The 20,319-nt window shown below is 43.4% G+C and overlaps 1 protein-coding gene across 3 annotated transcripts in view; it reads right to left on the bottom strand.

Moving 5' to 3' along the window:
- The window catches only part of AJAP1 (adherens junctions associated protein 1), a 994,606-nt gene that overhangs the window by 560,026 nt on the left and 414,261 nt on the right, over nt 1-20,319 (bottom strand). For all 3 annotated transcript variants that reach the window (XM_069239967.1, XM_069239969.1, XM_069239968.1), the window contains exon 2: nt 16,665-17,452. In XM_069239967.1, coding sequence (XP_069096068.1) covers nt 16,665-17,452 — 788 coding nt within the window. The remainder of the gene's footprint in view (nt 1-16,664; nt 17,453-20,319) is intronic.

The following is a 20,319-nucleotide window of genomic DNA, read 5'->3' as shown; positions in this document are numbered from 1 at the left end:
CTAAGCCGTTAAGTGAACCACTGGTGTTCAGTGGCCAAGTAATAGCCATCAATGTCAGGGGCTGCCAGGCCTCTCTCCAGAGTTTGGTCCTTAGTTTGCTTTATGCCACTCTCCTTCTGCCGGTTCCCCAGATAAGCTTCAGTAATAGTGAATCCAGGTAAGAGAACATAGATTGAGGAATATAAATTTGGATGATAGAACAAAATAGAGCAAGCGTATAAAGCCACCATTTTGGCAACTTCATCTTTGAATTTGGGAACAATTTTCAAAATGCCATGTTAGTACAAAGTCTTCTCATTGCTGCCTCAACATTACCCTCCAGGAGATCTTGAGGATCATGATAGATTTGTACCGCAAGATATTTGAGGGTGGAACCATCCCTCATTGAGGCCATGTAGATTTTGTGGTGAGGGTATACCCTGAAATATATAGGAAAAATATGGTACTCCTGCCAGTTAATGCAAGAGCCTAACACAGTCCCAAAGCACCTCTAGAGGGATATAGTCTCCGGCAAATCGATCTCCACATCTCAGAGGAAGAGAATCATATCATCTGCATTCAATGCAAATCAATGACCTACCCCTATGTTCCAACCCCCTATAGTATGTACCCGATCTTGCTCCACTAGCCAAAGGCTCCACTTCCATGGGGAACAGTAGTGGTGAAAGGGGTCAGCCCTGCCGGGTCCCCGTCCCCACCACATAGGAGCCAGACATCATCCTACCAGTATCTATGCGTGCCGTGAGTGCAGCTTAGAGGAGCTTAGTCCAAAGATTGAATCCAGGGCCAAGTTCTAGCTTCAGCATAACCGGATAAAGTTAGTCCTACCATAGGCTGTTAAATGCCTTCTCAATGTCATTTATTATTATGAGTGCTCCTTCTATGCCCGGGGGATTCCAGGAGAAACAGGAGCCTTCTTATGTTAATGGCAGTGTTACGTCCTTGGGTGAAGCCCGTTTGATCACGGTTGATCAGTTTAGGCATGGATTGCAGGAGGCAAGAGTCAAGTATTCTGCTAAGAATCTTGTAGTCCATATTTAGCATTGATAATGGATGGCATGCACAGACATCCTCAGGTGGATGTCCTGGCTTAAGTAATGGGACCACAAGAGCCTCATTAGTGTGGGGGAGATGTCCTTCCTCCAGCTTTGCCGCATAGAGAGTGACTAGGTTTGAGGCAAGCTTTTCCACATTTGTCGCATAGAATTCAACTGGAAAGTCATCTGCCCTGGCACCTTTCCCCATGCCGTTGTCTTAATGTGAAGGGGCCACCTAGGTCCTCTGCTTCTTGCTCCCTTAGGCGACAAAGGTCCATTTCTTTAACTAAATCTATTTGAGCAGTGGAGTTGATACTCCGGGTGCATAGAGGGAGGTGTAATATTTCTCAAATCGAGTGCTGATGATTTTGGTCATACAGCCGCTCCCCAGCAGTAGACTGTACTTCTAGAATGATTCAGCTATGGGATATGGGATTTACAAGCCATGCTCGGCGAGTCCTCGCTTTATCACGTTCGGCATGTGACTGAGCCATATAGGCTCTGTAATTAAAGAACCCCAGCATTTCCATGCAAACCGCAATCTGTTCTTTGACCTCTGACAGATATTGTGCCAGTCTTGGGTTACCTGGCTTCTCTGTTTCTAAAGCCGTTAGGGCCTTTTCCTTTTCTTCAATGTCATTCACCAGGGTGCACCTGACACCCACTGTCTCTGCTGTACACCTTGGATCACTGTCTTAAATGCCTCCTACTCTAACAATGTTGATGTAGTGGAGGCAGCATTTTAGAAGAAGTAGTTTCAGATGGCCTTCCAAATGGACTGGTGGAACACATGGTTCTCCAGTGAGTCTAGGTGCAGATGCCAATCTGGGATGCGGTGGCACTCTATGTGGCACTAATATAGGGTTATAATCTTACACCATGCGGCAGAAATATTCTGTATATCGTATGGATCTGTGTACATCAGGTAAAGTTAGGAATGTGTCCAGTTAGATATGTAGATCATGCATTCCAGAGTAGAAGTAATAGTCTCTGACATCTGGATGCAGATGTCTCCAGGAATCAGGAGAGGGTCTGAGATGCAATTATAGTCTCCTCCTAGCAGGATGGTCTGCATCATGAAAGGGCCTTTACCCAAGACACTCAGCCAGAACCACCTCCCCATCTTCAGTCAGAGTCGGGGCATATATCCCAGCTATAGTCAGGTCTTGGCCAGCCAGGTGTCCTGACATCAACACAAAATGGCCAATAGGGTCTATTAATTCCCTCATGACCTGGAATGGGACTCCAGGATGAACACAACACCAAGATCCTCCTCGCAAACGCAGAGTGTGTTGTAGCATCGACCTGACAATGCAATTTTTTCTTTACGGCGTCATACTCGGGGCTCTAATGTGAGTTTTCTGGAGCAAGGACAAATGTCCTTCCCACCTCTTCAAGTAGAAATAGATGTTATACAATTTTGTCATATTGTCAAGATCCCTGACGTTCCAACTGATGATGTTATAGGTAATGGAGGATGCCATTGTGAGGCATTGTGGGAGCAAGTTAGGGCACTGGGCGGGTAAGCCAAGGACCTTCTCCACTCCAAGGGGATAACTTGTGTGTTAAAGTGGTGGTAAGCTGGCAGAGGTGAGTCAATACAATCTTCCAAAAAGAACAGAAAGAACGACCCAACTCCCCGACGCCAGGACAAGGAAATAAAACCTCCCCATCCAAACTGTCAAGCAACCATGCAACATGTGCGCGCTCTTACAATGCACAACCTCAAAGTGGGAGAGAATGGCCTGACTAAACTCCTTCTGGCATCGCTTCACACCATCCGTAATGTCAGCACGGTAATAGGAACCCTATCCCTCCTCCCAAGGCCTCCCCCAGGTGTGAATCACTCAGATTATAGAGAAACTGGTAGGCCACATACATCCCCTTTGTTCACGCAACCAAGTAGAGAAGCCATGTACAACATAGCTGGAGTATTTCCTCATGAGTCTGTGCTATACAGCAAGCACAAAGCAGTCTATCAGAAGCTGAATGCTATATTATATATATGAAAGAGATTACCAGACTAAGGCCCTCATTTCAACCTTGGCGGTCGGACGAGGCCGACCGCCAAGGCTGAACCACCAGTCGGCTGCCCATGTGGGCAGAAACCCACCGGCCGCATTTGGACATCCTCGCTGGGCTGACGGGCGGAAACAGAGTTTCAACCCGCCGGGCCAGTGGAGATGTTGGCCGTAACATTGCAGCCAGCGCCTAATGGAGCCAGCGGCAATGTGGCGGTGTGGAGGGTGCGGTCGTGCTTTTCGGCAGACAGTGAAAATCGCAACGGGGCTGTGTCTGTGGGCCCCTGCACTGCCCATGCCAAGTACAGGCTGGCGGTAAGGGGAGTGAGCGGATTCTGACCGCCGGGACATCCATGGCGGTAAACCGCCGGTCTCGACAGTGTGACCACAGCGCTACCACCGCGGTCATAATATGGCGATTCGTACCGCCAGCCTGTTGGCGGTACGAATGCCACTTCAACCCTAGCGGTCAGTGACCACCAGGGTTGTAATGAGGCCCTATCTGATTTCATCGGAGGTGCCAAGAGTCACCACTGTGGTGAGGCTGTAGAGTTAAAGAAAGAGATCGATATGTTGTCCGATTATGTATCTGTCTCTGCATCATCTTCCAGGGATAGGGGTGGGTCCAAATGAACTCCGCTAAGAACTGCTAATATCTCCACCACTTGCTGGCATTCCTTTAATGCCTCGGTGCTGGACAGGGCAGCTCCAGGCCCCCACTACATTGCCTTTTTCAGCCATTTTGTTTATGGGCAGTCAGTTTCCTTGTATGCTCGTTGAGGAAGTGTCTCAATCCAGTCCCATAATTATGGGGGAGATGTGACAAAATGCACTCCATCATTTTGAGTGACTCTGAGTTTGGCGAGAAGAGCATAGTGTATTTTATTCCAAGGGTTCTTAGTCTCTTCTTGGTATCTATGTATGAGACCCTCTGGCTCTGGACATCCCAGATAAAGTCTGGGAATATCATAACACAGTGGCTATTTACCATTATGTTATCCTTGAGCCTCGCTTGGGGGAGGATGTGGTCTCACTCCTTAAATGTAACAGTTTGGCGGCCACTGGTCAGGGGTCCGTACCTGGTAGAGGAGTCCTGGTGGGCACTCGGTGGGCATATTCCAGAATATAATACGGGGATAGTCCTTCCAGGGCTAAATAACTGCAATACCACTGCTTCAGGAAAACAGTCATGTAAACTACCGGACCTTCTAGTCGTTCTGGGAGCCCAATAGTCTGAATGTTACTCCATACCACCCTGATTTCTGCATCTTCTGCTGGGGCTTCCAGTGTCTGCACTTTTACTTCCATTGTGGATATCTGTTTACACATCTGTTATAATTCAGGGGAAACATCTTCTGGGGTCTGCTCACTGGTGGTGACTCTGTCCACCAGCCTCTGGTGATCATTCCTCAATAAGCCTGAGTCTGTCACCATTCTGTCTCTTTTAAGTTCTAGTGCGTCATGGGATGCTGCAATAACTTGTAGGATGTTGTCCAAGGTCAACCCCTGTTGGGTACCTGGGTAACTACTAGGATGTGGTGCTGTGTCCTATAAATCAGTGGTAGTAGAGTCATGCTGTCCCCCAGTGGCAGTAGTCTCTCTTTTGTTTGCTATTTTGCCTATGTCAATGAAGTGAAAGTAGTGCTCTTAGAGCAAAATAAAGGTGACAGACGCCCAATAGGTCGGGTCCGCCGTTTAGGGCAACTTTAAGGACATGTCTCAAGACACTCCAGCATCCTTGGGGGCATCATAAATGAGGGGTAACTGCTACTGTACTTTAGGTGCTAACCAATGTGTGCAGACAATGATGGTGTGAGCTGGTGGGGGATACCATGGTGGGGAGAGGCCCCACCAGACATCAGTTGATTAACAGTGAAGTTTGCACTTCCGCTGGTGGCAAGTTAGTTTAGGCCATTTCCAGCATGATACAAGGCATGAGGGCAAATAATCGCTCTCAGGAGTTCAAGGTGTCTTAGTGCCTCGTCATTAGTCCCATATCTGCTTTGCCTAATCAGCGTGGTATCCTTCCTTGCACCCAGCACCTTCCTCAGGCCTTGCAGGCCGCATGTAGCACCAGAGCTCTGGTTCTCACCAGGGGGCAATAGAGTGCCCAATTAAATGGAGGGGGGCACCATGAACAAAACAAATGCAGTTGATCGGGAAGGGCCAGATCTCAGCCCTGCGCAGCACTGTCCCTTTGACAGTCCCCTCTGCATGTATGGGAAAAATCAGGAGCAGGGCGTTGCAGAGCAGTTATGCAGCACCTCCATTACCGCTGCCATGCTTCACCCACTCGATATCTGTGTTTCAACCTGCTCAGCAGGGGTCTCCTTCGGGCCAGCCACTTTCTTCCTGCCCGGGGGGGGATGAATAATTAGGCAGTGCTCCACCACGGTTCTCCGGATCCTCAAGACTCTCCACACTCAACTGTGAATGCAGGCCGCCTGCCACCTTGGCCAAACTTCATACGCTATTAGGGACTGCCAGTCACAAACAGCACCACACGTGCTCCGCAGCATCAGGTGATTGCCAGTGTTGGGGGGGGGGGCTCATCGGTGTCTCCCACTCTATAGGAAATCCCCGCTCTCCGGGCGTGGGCTTCACAGACAGTGGAATCATTTTGCACCAAGAGCTGCCATCTTGCATGCCAGGTTATCTGGAGTTCGGAATGGGCCCCGATCAGCAATCCTTGTTCGCGGGGGGCACAGATGTTGCGAAAATTCTCCTATTCCATCGGACCCTGCTATGGGACCCCAATCTTTCATTTGGGAGGGCCAGGGTGTGGGGCAGGATGCAGGATTAAGGTGGATGAAGGAGATAAGCCAAGAGATCAGATGCTTGTGGGCTACTCCATTGACACCAAGCCATGCGCCCATGAGCGGTCAACATGTTGCAAACAACCAACCATGGGGCACAGCCCACCAGCAGCTCCCTCTGGACATGAGGCTTGGAACACACAAATAGGCCTTTTGAACAGACAGTTTTTAATGTTTTTTTTTAATTTGCAGATTCTCATTGGCCACTGAAAACCAAGGACCAGCTTCACCAGTCCACTCCTTGATGAAGCTTGCCTTTGGTTAGCTGTACGAGGCTATGGAGATTTCCCTGGATATGAAGGGCATTTCGGGATTTACAGAACCCTGACAGCTCCTTTGTTGGCTGGATAACTTTCTTGGTACCACTGACCATGCAATCATCTTTGCTTCAGTAAAGCTCATGCCAATTTGGTGTTACTCAATTAAGCGGTTTAAGGTGTAAAACCAAGCAAAACTTCCTCTGAGTATCTAAATGGGAAAACACAAATCCTTTTGTTCCCCACAAGCATTCTGCATAAAAATTGCTATGCTGGACCTTTACTAACATCACAAACCACTGCTAAATTTTGGTGCCAGTCTGCCCACTTGGCCAAACTATGCTGGCAAATCAAAAATGCCTTTTGAATGGAAATTGTATTGTACCACAGATACACAGTGGTGACTGACATTATGTAAACAACAGGAACAGACACACACACACAAACACACCCACTCACACACACCCTTTTTAGATATCATTTGGTAATGCTTCCCCAAATATCATCATGTTAGCAAATCAAAGACAACTATAGGATGCATTTCATTTATCCATGTCCAATAACACTGCCCTAACTTTAACCTTCCAGTCAGACGGTCACCAATAAGAAGATTGCAATGTCTTTGATGATTTCGAGCTTTGTGAGTAACAGCAAATTTAATAGAAATTTTATTTTATCAAAACTGCACTAAAAATATGATTGAATGATACAGGAGAGCAGACAGTTTGAAGTCTGGCATGTAGCTCTAGTGTTCTGAGAAGAGAAGCACATCCTTCTTGTCTTTGTTTCCTTGTCTAGGCTCAATGGGAAATGTGTTACCTAAGAAAAAAAAGCAACTGAACTGCAGACGTTTACCTCTTTGCAGGGGATAATGCTGAATAATACATTAATGTTAGTCACTTACCAAGGAAGATGGAGCAACGCCGAGAACATCTGCAGAATATGCAATCTCCGTGAATTAGTCGGTTGTTGCCCTGGGTTTATTTAATCAATGTTTACGTGCGTGCACATAGTGCACATTTTCATGTTTTGTCTGGGTTTGTTAAAAACCTAAAGCCCAGCAGGCAGTTAAACACTAGCCTTACAACAAGGTGTAATGGCAGTACAAACTTAGCCCTCATGCACCACAGCCAATGCTTCCCACAAAGGATTCCCTCCATTTACTCAACTCGTCCACTCACATAATGCTGTGGTCTGCGAAGACCTGGAACAAGGTAACAGCGCCACGATGTCACGCAAAGCCTGGCTGAGTGCTTTCCAAACAACAAAGAGGAAGATAAGAAAAAAACACACTGTAACTTGAAAGACGATAGTGCAAGAGCATGCCTACTCAGAATCGTGTGAATCCTATAATGGCGCCAAGATTTATTTTTTACATTCAAGTGACTGGGTTCCAGAATTTTCTTCATAAGTACTTCAGGCGGGAGAAAACCATCATAATAATTAACATAATTCAAACCTTTTTTTGTATTCTCAGTCTAGTCTCTGATTTTGAAAGACCGTTTTATCCATAAGGTACTTTTCTCGTGGATAATATGGTTACTACAACTTGCGTTTGCTGCAGAAAAAAATACAGCAAATTACTAACTGTTTCCTGCTTGGAATAGGGCTAGTGTATCGAATTTGCTTTCTCATACCAAAATCCTGCTAATTTTTTCCAGTTTTTGACTGATTTTCCCAATGCATTTTCAAGTATTACCTGGTGAAATGCACAAGGGGAAAATTGCAGGCGTGTTGTACCATCACAAAACTCCCTTATATCTTCCACTTATGCTGTACAGTGGCAATAAGATGGAAATTCGATTTTTGTAATGTAACAATTAATGTGTGAATGTGAGATCATTAGTGCATTACATTATCACAGTATGTGGCAGCATCAATGACAATAAGTGTGGTTAAATAAAATAATTCATGTAATTTGGTGTAATTGGACTGATACATTTACGGTCACACATTTATTGCTACAGTTCAAAGTCCAAAAAGCAGTTCATTATAACACTGGAGTGCCCAGTATATTGCATATTACTACAACTATTTGACACATGCAAACGATTCTCCTAATGGTCACATAACCTCTTCAATGTGATTTTACCATACAGCAAAATCCTAACTCATTGAATCATGTTTTTGGTTTAATATACCTTATTTGCCCTCCCCGCACACTCTCAGCAATGGTAATAAACAACATATTACAGTGGTTCCCAACCTTTTGATTACTAAGGAACCCCACTTTAACATTAATGGAACCCAGGGACCCCCACTGAATCATAATGGGAATCCGGGGACCCTGACTGAGTCATTACTGGAATCTGGGGACCTAATTTGTCAATATTTGTTCATATTTTTTTTATTTTCTAGGCTCTCGCGGACCCCCTGAGAAGGCTTTGCGGACCCCCAGGGGTCCCCGGACCACAGGTTGGGAACCACTGCCATATTACACTCTCTGAATCTGCATATATGCTAATTATTGTGCACATATACACGCATGCTGTGGCAGGTTTTAACATGTTTTTTCTCAGGACGTGTAGATTTGTTGAAATTCAATATGGCTCCTTTTGAAGCGACTTCTTATTTATACTGTTACCACCGATAACTTTGCTTGTAGCCTCCTCATGCATGTGTCAAAATCGTGGCATGTAGAGAAAGCTTAATAAATACAGTGTTATAGCACAGAAAGTATGTATTGCGCCTCAGACCATTGAAAGACTTTACAAAGATTTAATTGAGGGAGCTGCTCTGCTATCTCAGCGTGAAGGAGCATACCGCTTAAGGCCAATTTGGGCAACAATAATTAACAGAGCTTATTTGATATATCCAGCACAAACGTATTTTAATTCGCTTGCAATGCGAATTAAATCTGTCTCATCACATTATAGGGTGTTCATGATTCGCTCTTAGCTAGTGAAAAACTTGTGCTAAAATTGGCACAATGAAGCCAGCCAGAAAAGGGAAGGGGAATACAATGGTGTTTTAGCACATTTTCACTTTTTTACTTTGGCAATTTTCTTTATCTAATAATACTTTATATTTAAGGATTTCGTTTTTACATTGCAGTAATTGTGAATTCCTCAAAAAGAAACTCCACCTTTTTTGGTTACATCTTCTCATCAGAAGGTATCACACCCGATCTGGCCAAAGTCCAAGACATCAAGGAAGCACCTCCCGGCACAACAGTAACAGAAGTCCACAGCTTCCTGGGGATGGGCAACTACTGCGACTGATTCATCAAAGATCTCACCCTGCTGATGCAGCCTCTGAGAGACCTCACTAAAGGCAGCGGTACTGTGGAAGTGGGGGTCTAAGCAAGGCACTGCCTTTAAAGCCACTAAGGATGCACTATGAGCTGACACGATCCTGAGGTACTTCGAACCATCCAAAGACACCACTATAGCCATAGACGTGGGTTCGAGAGGACTAGGAGCCATACTATTGCAATGGAAAGGTCAAGTGGACTGGACCCCAGTCACATATGTCAGTTGGTCCGTCACCCCGACTGAGCAGAGATACTCACAAATAGAAAAGGAGGCCATCACAATACACTGGGGCTGCAAGCACTTTTACCGCTATGTGTACGGACACCCATTCACAGTAATGAAGGATCACAAGACCCTGAGCCCCCTTTTTAGAGGGACAGCATCATACCCACACCCTCAAATCGAGAAGTGAATACTCCAACTCCAGGAGTCCAACTGCAAGGTTATTAGCGTCCTGGGTCCAATAATCCAATGGACTGCCTCTCGCAACACCCAAGAGCAGCCACCGAGGAAGAAGAGGATGAAGCACAAAATCCTGAAGTGTATGTGAGGTATGTTGTAGAGCAGTCTTGACCCCCTTCCATTTCCTATGAAACACTTTGCCAAGCCACCCTGCAAGATGACTGCCTCCAAAAGGCCGAAACAACCAATGGCATGTCCTCAAGAGGCAGTGGCCCCAGCTCAACCCAAAGGCCAGGAACATTATGGAAAGCTTACACCACAACTGAGAAGAACTCATGGGTAACACAGGAGGGTGCCTCGTCTGAGGCCATCGTCTAGTCATGCCTTACAGCCACGCAGACCAAGCCATGCAGCTGGCCCACACAGGTCACCAAGACATGGTGACAACGAATAACAGGCTGTGAGCCAAAGTGTGGTTTCCCCTAATAGACGAAAAGGTGGAAGCTCTTGTCAAATCGTGTGAGTAGTGCCAAGCAGCAGGGAATTCCAGCCCTCCTGCCCCTGTTGCCACCGAACAGGTGCCACAGCTGATGTAGGAGGTGGCAAGTCTCAATTTCGGAAGTCTCCCGATGGCAGACACACCTTAATGCTAATTGATGACTACTCAATATATCTGAAAGTGGAAATCCTCCAGTCGGCCAGTGAAGTGATTCCCAATATCGAAAAGATTATAGCTACCCATGGTCTAATAAAAGAGCTGAGGACAAACAATGAGCCACTGTTCCAAGGGCAAGAGATTGCATCCTACCTAACCTAGATGGTAATCATACACAGGAAGATAACCCCCTGCTGACCCCAAGCAAAAGGCAAAGTGGTGCGGTTCATGACAACCCTCTACAAAATAATCAGGATTGCTACCACCTGCCACCGACCTCCCGAACTAGCCATCTACTCATTCCTATGGAACTACTGCCTAACACCACATGCCACTACAGGACGCTTGCCAGGACACCTTTCTATAGGGCGAATAGTATGAGACTCCATTCCACACCACCTGGACTGAAAGCCGTGACCAGTCGATGAAGAGCAGACCTATGAGAGGCGTAAAGCAACCAATGATCATGCTAGTCATAGCAGGAATGCTAAAACATCGGATCCCTGAGCGGGCAACAGTGTGCTTACAAAAGACCAAAACCCCGGAAGCAAGTTCAGGTTGTTGATTGAACCCCATCCCTGGACCATCGTGCGGCACCAAGGCATCTTGGTAGTCACTCGACAGGGGACAAAGGAAATCGCCCGGAACATATCCCCATTCAAGCACTACTTTCCCAGGGACCTCCCATCACTTTCATCACCCGGGGGGAGCCCTCAACAGAAGAGTTGGACTATGGGCCTCATTATGAGTCTGGTGGTTTTCAGACCACCAAACCCACGGTGGCGGTTAGACCACTGCGGTCGTGGAGGTCCAACCACCACATTATGACCGTGGTGGAGCCACCACGGTCCGACCGCAGACACCACCAGGCTGCTGCCAGCCGGCAGTCTGGCAGTCCTGGCGGTTGTAATCCACCAGGGCAGTGCTGCAAGCAACACCGCCCTGGGGATCAGGAGTCCCCATACTGCAAGCCTTTCCATGCCTGTTGCACCACCATGGAAAGGCTGGTGGAATTGGGGTGTTGGGGGCCATGCACTTGGCATGGGCAGTGCAGGGGCACCCATGCACAGCCCTGTTGCGCATTCCACTGCCTGAATTATGGGCAGTGGAATGTCTGACAGGAGCTGCCACACCCGTGACCCCGACAAATCAGCGTCGGCTCCATTAGGAGCCAGCATCAATGTTAAGCTCCTGTTCACCACAGGGCTGGTGGGTGGAAATGCTGTTTTTGCCCACTGGCCCTGTGGTGAACTCCTAATAGGGCTGGCGTTGTTCAGGCTACACAGGTAGCCTGATAGAGGAACGAGTTTGGTGGTCGGCCTCCACTGCCCCTCAAACTCACAATGAGGCCCTATTTCACTGGAGGCCCTAGCCCATCCCTCACTCAGGCGAGGTTGCCTAACCAGGTAACTAACCCGGCACCCACCCAAGAGGTAGCTGATATTGAATTGCCTCCCCCACTGGAAAAACCCACCACAGACTGTGCCTCCCACACTAGATACAACATATGGCACAGCCCCTCGCCATCTCTCAAGTTGCAAGACTTTGTTGCCTGAGTCTGGCTGAGCTCAGGTGCCGTTTTTTTAGAACTATTCAGGTTGCCTCCATGAGTTGCTGGATTCTGTTTGTTCCACGTTTGCTGTTAGTTCAAATTTGGAGAGGAATGTAGTGTCGCACCCAGTGACGTAACTGGAGTGCAGAGGCTACCATCAAGACCTAAACATGTGGGGAGCCCAAGGATAACCCCATGCCCCACAGTGTCATATAATTTGTTCTTAGCGACCACGTAAAGGAGCAAATAAATGTGAGTGTGCCTGCTAGGCATAGTCAATTGCGGTGTAGCGAGACTCGCCTATGCAAGAAAACAAACTACATACCTTGTGTCCGGCTAGTGATATCACCTGCCTTAGCAATTCTACAGTCACCAATGCACAGAATCATTAATTTCAAAGGGTAAAAGATGTATCAACTCTATATGATTCCTACATTTAAAAGAGTCCATCTAGTGAATTACGTCACAACAGAACTCAAAACCAAGCCGATATTAAGAAAAGTAACATTCAGGAATGCCTATGTTGGGTGATGGTTACTGTATACAGGAAAAGGCACAGCAAATTAATATGAAGCAGTATTTTTGCACCCGCAATTACCAATACAGTGGTGCATGATCATTATTTAACCTGTGCAGTATTACAGCACCATTATGAGTATTTGCTATTGGAAATTAGGGTCAAAGTATATATTTGTGATTGTGCAATGGTTCCCATATATTTCCTACATTTTACTTCCTGGCTATATTTCAATGACAAAAAGTGGGAAAAACACAAAGATGCAGATATTCACGCAAAACTCAGGATCCACATTAGGCCACTACGTCCTGCAAGGAATTAAGAGAAACTGGGTATAAAAAAGTATACAATGAAGCCACTTCTGATTTCTTTTAAGAATGTTTCAGTATTTACAACTTGCAAGAACAATGTAGAAAACCACAACCAAGCACAATCACACCATCAAACAGAGGTATGGTGTTGTGTTAACTTGTATCGACAAAATAATCAAAAAGTCATAGAATGATAAAAAAGTTTTTAATGCACTGGAAGGTCGAAGGATCCTGGTTATGGGCCCCATAGAATCAGTTTGTAAACAGTGAACATGAATTCATAATGTTGATTTTAGGGGGCGATAGAGGTAGTTATCTTCCTCTAGGGAAATGTGGTACTTTGAGTTATTCTAGTACGTACAGGACATCTGTTGTCAGAGAGCTCCCTAATGTTTTGGTCAATGCTACAGAAAAAAGTAAATGTTCTACTGTCCAGTGAAATTTTTCAAAATAATCTGATTTATGAAAAATAATTTACCATTACATAGATGAACATTTTCAAATCACTATTGCAGAGCTTGGGCCTTGATAATTGGAGGCAGGTTCAGTAAAATACATTGAAACACAACTGCAACCACAGTTGCTACACTGCATCACATAAGTGGGAAAGAGCATGCCAGAGTCATATCTACTTAATGTGGTCAGCTGGTGCTCTCTTCCCTTGCGCTGATGCAACAAACAGGCTGCCTAGTATCACACACTTACGTTGCACTGTTGAAAAAAGGATTCTGTAATGTCTACAGCAGTTTTTGTAATAGACGTATAACCTTCCATTAAAACATTCTACGCATAGACAATTTTAAAAACAGTGTACTTACTGAATGTATTGTGTACAGTGCAAAACACATGCAATGTCTGAACTGTTTGCTGAAAATAAAATATTTCTGTTAAATTTCACAAAGAGGCATTATTTCTTGATGCAAAAACTAGTCTGACAATTTTACAAGACAGTGCATTGCATCAAAATAAAACACTGGTGCTTGTGCTGGACCACTCAAACACTACGCCTGTAGAGCCCCCTCAATACAAAGTGGCATGAAGCAGTGCAAATCCCTGCTTGCCCTGACAAAATGGCAATTTTCCAGGCAAAACAATGTTTGTAATAAAAAGTAAAGGGCATTTCAAGACTTTGCACCACTTTTCAGTACAGCAAACTCTTGCTACGATTGCCCCAAAGTTGTATTCTTAGCATACTGTTCAAAGCTGATTTTCTTCTTTATTCACCAAGTATAGCAAAATTCAAACATTGGCTTCTTCCAGCTTGACAGATTAGTCATTTTCCTTCTCAATATGTCAATAAAATGGCAAGGTTCTCTCATAATAATTATACTGCAGTGCTGCAATACTTTCTATATGTGACTGCTGGAGAAATGATTTTTAATTATTGCACAGTATCTAGAACCTTATGATGGCTGATGTGTGTTCTTTTATCAAGGGACCATACGGTCACTGCTCTGGACGTCCTGCATCGGTTCCTGATAAATGAAAGATTTACCAAGAGCTTTCACCCTCTCTAGCTGTCCTTATGCAAAAATGTTGGTGCTGGATCGCTTCATGTTTAAGATTCATGATTTTGAATAATCTACCAGAAATCTTCAGATTTGAAAGATCTCTCTTGAAAGATTGAAGGCACATGTTTACTTTATATGAAAGATTAAGCATTTTCTGTCTCATCTCCATCAATCTTTTCCAACCCTGTGTGAGACATAAGACCAATCATGCTAATGAGTATCAGTTACTTCCAGAATTACACTTGTTTGTTCCACACTTCAAAGGCTTCTGGATCTTCTTATCCCACCTATGAAGACAGTACCAATAAACAGCCCGGCCCCTCGATGATGTAACATACAGATCACTCCATCCATCTTACAGTCTAGAAGGCTCCTGTATTGTCATCCATGCCCTGTTCCCTAACCATATCTTTCTGAGATGGATAAAAGTGAAAAGCAGAGTTTACAATTAAGCCTTCATGCTATACATTTAAGAAGTGCAAAGGTGTTCACAAAGGAAATATTTCATTCTCAGCATTGTCCTGGCTATGGCTTTTTCCTTTACCCTAGAAATGCAGAGTATCTACATAGAGGACACTCTGCACACTTAGTTGGCAGAGTATTCAGAGTAAGCACATAGTGCAATATCTGCATGTGTACGGAACTTGATAAAATTTGATGAAATAATTTGTCTTTTTTCCACATGAGGATGCTCCTTTTTCCCAACATATTTATATGGTAGTGTTCATGTATGTGTTTCCACATCTTTTCTATACAATGTATACCTGGCTCATTTACTATACTTCGATACGAAGACAAATAGACCTTGTCCCAATAAGTCAAATAACCATTGTTTCCATGACAGGAATGTATTAAATCACTGCCTTGTAAAGATTTCAGCTATTAGTCTATGCAGGTTGGGCTCAACAGAAACCATCAACATTGAAACAAAGGTATGTTCTGAAAAGGAAAGAAAAAAGTCTCCTTTCTGACTGTATTTTTTTTATCTGAAGCTACACAACATTTTAAAACGTGACATAAATGAATTTATCATGTCCATATTAAAATATGGCAGTTCACTCTAATAACATCTTCATAAAGCAAATGTGCTGTGAACTAATTTGTTAATATTGACACACCAATTTGACTCCCTTAATAACAAACCACATGTAAAAAACTGTAAGTGGGGTAAATGTTCCCTCACCCATGGCACTGCTGAAAAATAATTCTAGCAGACAGCGGCTGCTCTAAATTATTTTATGATGACGATGAAGTGTTGTATTTTAGGCAAGGTAATGGGAAACTAAGAGGGAACTGTAAGCTAACGTGCAACAGAAAATGTTCCATCAGAATTTTAAGTGGTTTTGAGATTGCTCTACTTTTAAACCCTTTTCAGTTCAGTCTTAAGCAATATAGTTGAAGCAAATGCTCTTCGGAAACATGTGCATGCCTACAATGAATAAGAAACTTAAACAAAACTAAACTTTAAGCTCACATCAAAAGCTGTAGAAAAGCAGGCAATGTTGAAGCTAAAACAAAACTTTTACGAAACCTGGCTCCGTGACCATTACTATTGACCTGAGTAAAAAGTTCCTATCCCTCTGCTGACACTAAAATGTCTATCTATAAACAGGGTAATACTACGTAATTTGTATTTACAGCACCTACAAATGGTAGCAGTGTGGTATGAAGTGTGATTTAAAAAACAAATTATTATAGTTTTGAATAAAGGAAATTTCAATACATACTGTCAAGCATACTAAAGTTAATGCTAAGGGTTTGCCCAATAAACCAATAAATTGTTCCCCTGAGCAGCTATAGGTCTGTATACATCGTCGGATATAGATAGGTCGCTACCATCAGTAATGGATGAATTTGTAGATGAATTATTCACATTTCAAACTGCTAACATTGGAAATTGAGAATTACGAGGTCCCGCTGCATGAAATGTCCTCAAATAAGAAAATACGCAATACAACCTGGAATAAACCCTGTTGTATTTGCATTCCAAAGCAATTTTGGATGCACGTGTTAATTTGCAGTAAATGGTTGTGTGTGATGTGAATTCGTTTTAATGGCTATTGTTTGCGGTACTGTAGAATTTGCATCTAGTAAAGGCGCTTCTTTCTGTTTAACTTCGGTCGTCAGCACAGGATATGTACATGGGAGACCACCAAGAGCAATCGCTACCAACTTCATTGATGAAATCAAAGTGATGGTATTTGCATATAGAAAATGCGGTGAGAAAGGCAATGCAGATTGATAAACAGAAGGCATACTCCGTACCTGTAGGCAGGGTAGCAAATTGGATGATAGGGAATGTATTTCTAAAGTCAAAATATGCAGACGTACCTGATGTTTCACCAAGTGATCTGGGTGGCTTCACAACTTTGCCGTTGCCATTTGCACTCGTATATGGTTCTGTTGTGCTAATCTTTCCCAGCTTGTTCTTGCGTGGGTTACTCCCTGTTGGCTGTGGCAGTGTGGAACCCCTAGCCTGTATGGTAGTGGAAGCGGTGCTAGTAGTTGTTAGGAATGCGGTTGTTATCCTGGAGTGTAACGTAGAGGTTTTGGTGGTATCATAGTTTCCAGGTAATGTAGTAGACTCAACCGAGTCTTCCTCGCCTGTAGGCCCCCATATTATAACTTCAGATAGTGTGGTTGGTTGATTTCCCCGATCTGAGAAGGACCTCTGGTAACTGGCATCCTCCCAGCTACTCCTCTGGAGCTGCCTTTTCACCCTCATCAAACGACTCATTTGAAATGTACTTTGAGGTCCTGCAGATATGGAAGGTATTGATTTTGTTGTGGCGGAGTGCTTTGGAAGCACCATTTTATGACGAAGATCCCCTAGCAGGTCTCGGTGTTTATGCCATCTATTTAAATGGTACTTTTGTGTTTGCCCACGACTTCCATCCTTGGAATGAGTCACTGTGCTCCAAGGAGGGCTGTCGACCACCATCGACTGTCCACTTTTAAAGCTCCACAATGGACTGTGATAAAATCTGTGTTTCTGAGAAGGCCGTTGCAAATGTTTCAACCCCCGATGTCCGTAGGCAGATTCACAGGAAACAATATCCATAACAAGTTGGAACATGGCTATCAATACCCAAACATGGCGTCCTACGGGGTGGCCTGACCTGCAGACAAGGGAAAAAAAAATATTACAAAGATGTTTTCTTCAAAAGCAAATTGGCTGGATTGAGGCTTTTGTTCTGGAACAAACTGTACTAACTCCTCTCTGAAAACAATTACAAGCATTCCAAGAAACACGTATTTAAAATATGCATTTTACTGTTTCACATTGTGCGGTTCTTATGCTTATTACCATAATATGTGCTATCTGAGGCAACCAGGACACTTGTCCTATTTCAAAAACATTTAACCACGCACCGAAGGTGTCAGAATCTGGGAGGTCTAGACAGCCCTATTGCGCTGCAGTAGACATATGAAGATAATGTCATCCTGTAGTCAGGTGATAATTTAATAGCAGTTTTCCAAGAGAGGAACAGAAGTGCCTCTGGCGAAGCTATTTATCAGAGTCAAGTGCATTAAAACGGTGCTAGTCATTCTAGTAGGGCATGATAACGAATATCTGCCATTGTATGAGGATACTATTATACCTTTTGACGTTTACTTTCACATATCAGAAAAAAATCGGTATCAACATTTCTGCCGTTGAACGCAGTGTCTGGTTCTCTATATATAGTATCATTTATAAAACTGTTTCGGGGTAAAATTCAGCAATATCAAAATGGAGCCAATTCCTAGTCTTTAAAAGTGCCACTTGTACGACAGATTGTGGACGAAGGGAATGCTTCTCAGAGGCTTACATTTTTGTTGTTGTGGAAAACCAGTTAATTACACAGTTCCTATTTCAATTGCGATAGTTTAGAATGGTGTTGTATATTTAAGTTTCTGCCTACTCCTTCATGTAAAGTTTATTGCCTTTTCTAATCCAGTCCATGCTAGCGCAGGTGTTTTAATAAAAATTATTAATGAGTGTCCATGTATTCTGAATAATGGCTTTGTGTAGAAAATAATAACGTAGAAAAATGATGCACGCATTTGAAAATGTGATTACGATGAGTGGCCGCCAATGTTCACAAAGTGTACTTATTAACATTCTAATATTGTGAAATGTTGAATATATGTTTGACTAATGTAGTTATATGTCATATTAAGGGTCATACATTATGTCCTAGCTTCATTAATTGTACGCCTTAACTTAGTGAAGGTCTTGGCCTACTTGCCAGGCCTCATGGCAAAGCTGTATTTCTTAAGGTTTAATAAATGGTTGTCCTAGAGAGTTAAACTGTGATTTTCCATTTGTATTGTTTAAATGTGCTCATAACTGGAAGTTTCTCATGAGAACTGACTGCTAGAAGATGCTGTTCTTGCTAATGTAACATTTTGTATGTAATGTGTGTGAGACTGACTTTCTCAGGAGAAGAACAATGGAGATATTGACTGGAGTGGAAGTTACTACAATATTGTTACCTGACAAGCCAGATAATGAGGACATTGCAGGACAACCAATCAACAACATGTGAACGGAGTAATAGTAGAATTCATAAATTTGGAGTTTTAGTTTTATTGGACAAAGTGTGAACATATGATTAATTGACCAACAGGGATTTGGGAAATAGTTTTACTGGTTTTGATTTAACGACACTGCACTGAGAGAAGACACCATCATTGCCCATTTTGCGTCTTGACAAGAGACGTACTTAACTTTAATGCTTAAAGACTTGATGCTGAATCCTGATGCCTTGCTGACCGACTGATGTCCTGAGGACGAAGACTGAATCTACTTGCTGACCCACACTGAGGATAGGTATTATGAATTAGAATATTGATTATCATGCATATTTGTTTTTCCTTTCTAGGTACCAACTGCACTGTTTTGATAGAGTCATAGATGTTTTTCCAAATTGGTGTTACTAAATTTGTTTTGAATGAAGCCCAACATGCTGATGCTAATCTGGTGTTAGCTGAGGATCTTCACCAGTAAAATTGTGGTAATAGGGAATAATGCTTGATGAATTTCTTTGCTGAACTCGAAAGTATGCAATCACTTTGTCGCAGTTGACCTTGCTATTAATTTGCACCATAACCTTAGAATGTGTCGTAGTTGAAGCTTTGATTAGATTACATTTCCTCCTCCACTTTGGACAGCCAGTATTGTTTCGGTATGTGTTTCTTTTGATATTGGGATTAATCTACATGGCCTTAGCATTATTAATATAGGGAAATAAATATTCTAACTTTTACTAAAAAGTGTAGTTATTTATGACTGAAAGGTCAAGATCATGGTGCGTGAAAATTTACTGACTCTATTGATTATTACTGTTATTGATGTTGAATATTGATATTGTGAATTGGTTATTGATTATTGATTTGCATGTACTGGAGCTATGGTAAGAAAATCTTAGTTGCGAGTCAAAAGGTTCATTGACTTATTCGCATCCCCTTGTAAGTTTACTTATTAAGGTTAGACGTGCTAACATCCAGTACAATCAAATGTATTATTTTTTAATAAAAATTAGGGACATGGAATCTCCGATAAATCACCAATCTCAATTTTCTTATCACAGTGGAACTCAACTGCAATAAATTCTGGTGATAAAATATTCCAAAGCTAGCAATCATTTGATATTGCCACCTACTCTGTCTGCCACTGATGGGCTTGTGGGCTACCAATCTGCAACTTCACCAGTGCGAGAAGGGAACCCTATCATAGATACAAAATTCTAAAGTAGCAGGGGGTTTTGGAAGCAAAAATAACTGCTAGCCATCAAAGACAGACTCGCATTCAACATTCTCTGACTTGTGTCTAAATGAATAGAATGACAGACCACCACATGCATTTAAAAGTGTTTCTTGTGTCTCAGTCTGGCATGCATGTTCACCTGAAGTCTGTTTCAGGATCACCCGCACAAACAGATAAAGGCTCTGAGGCAACATATATTTTCATCAGCAGTTCTACACCTGTGGAACAATCAGG

The sequence above is a fragment of the Pleurodeles waltl genome, chromosome 6 (genome assembly GCF_031143425.1).
Source record: "Pleurodeles waltl isolate 20211129_DDA chromosome 6, aPleWal1.hap1.20221129, whole genome shotgun sequence".
Taxonomy (NCBI): Eukaryota; Metazoa; Chordata; class Amphibia; order Caudata; family Salamandridae; genus Pleurodeles; species Pleurodeles waltl.
Note: the sequence above shows the minus strand (reverse complement) of the source record. Positions and strands in the feature narration are given on the sequence as shown.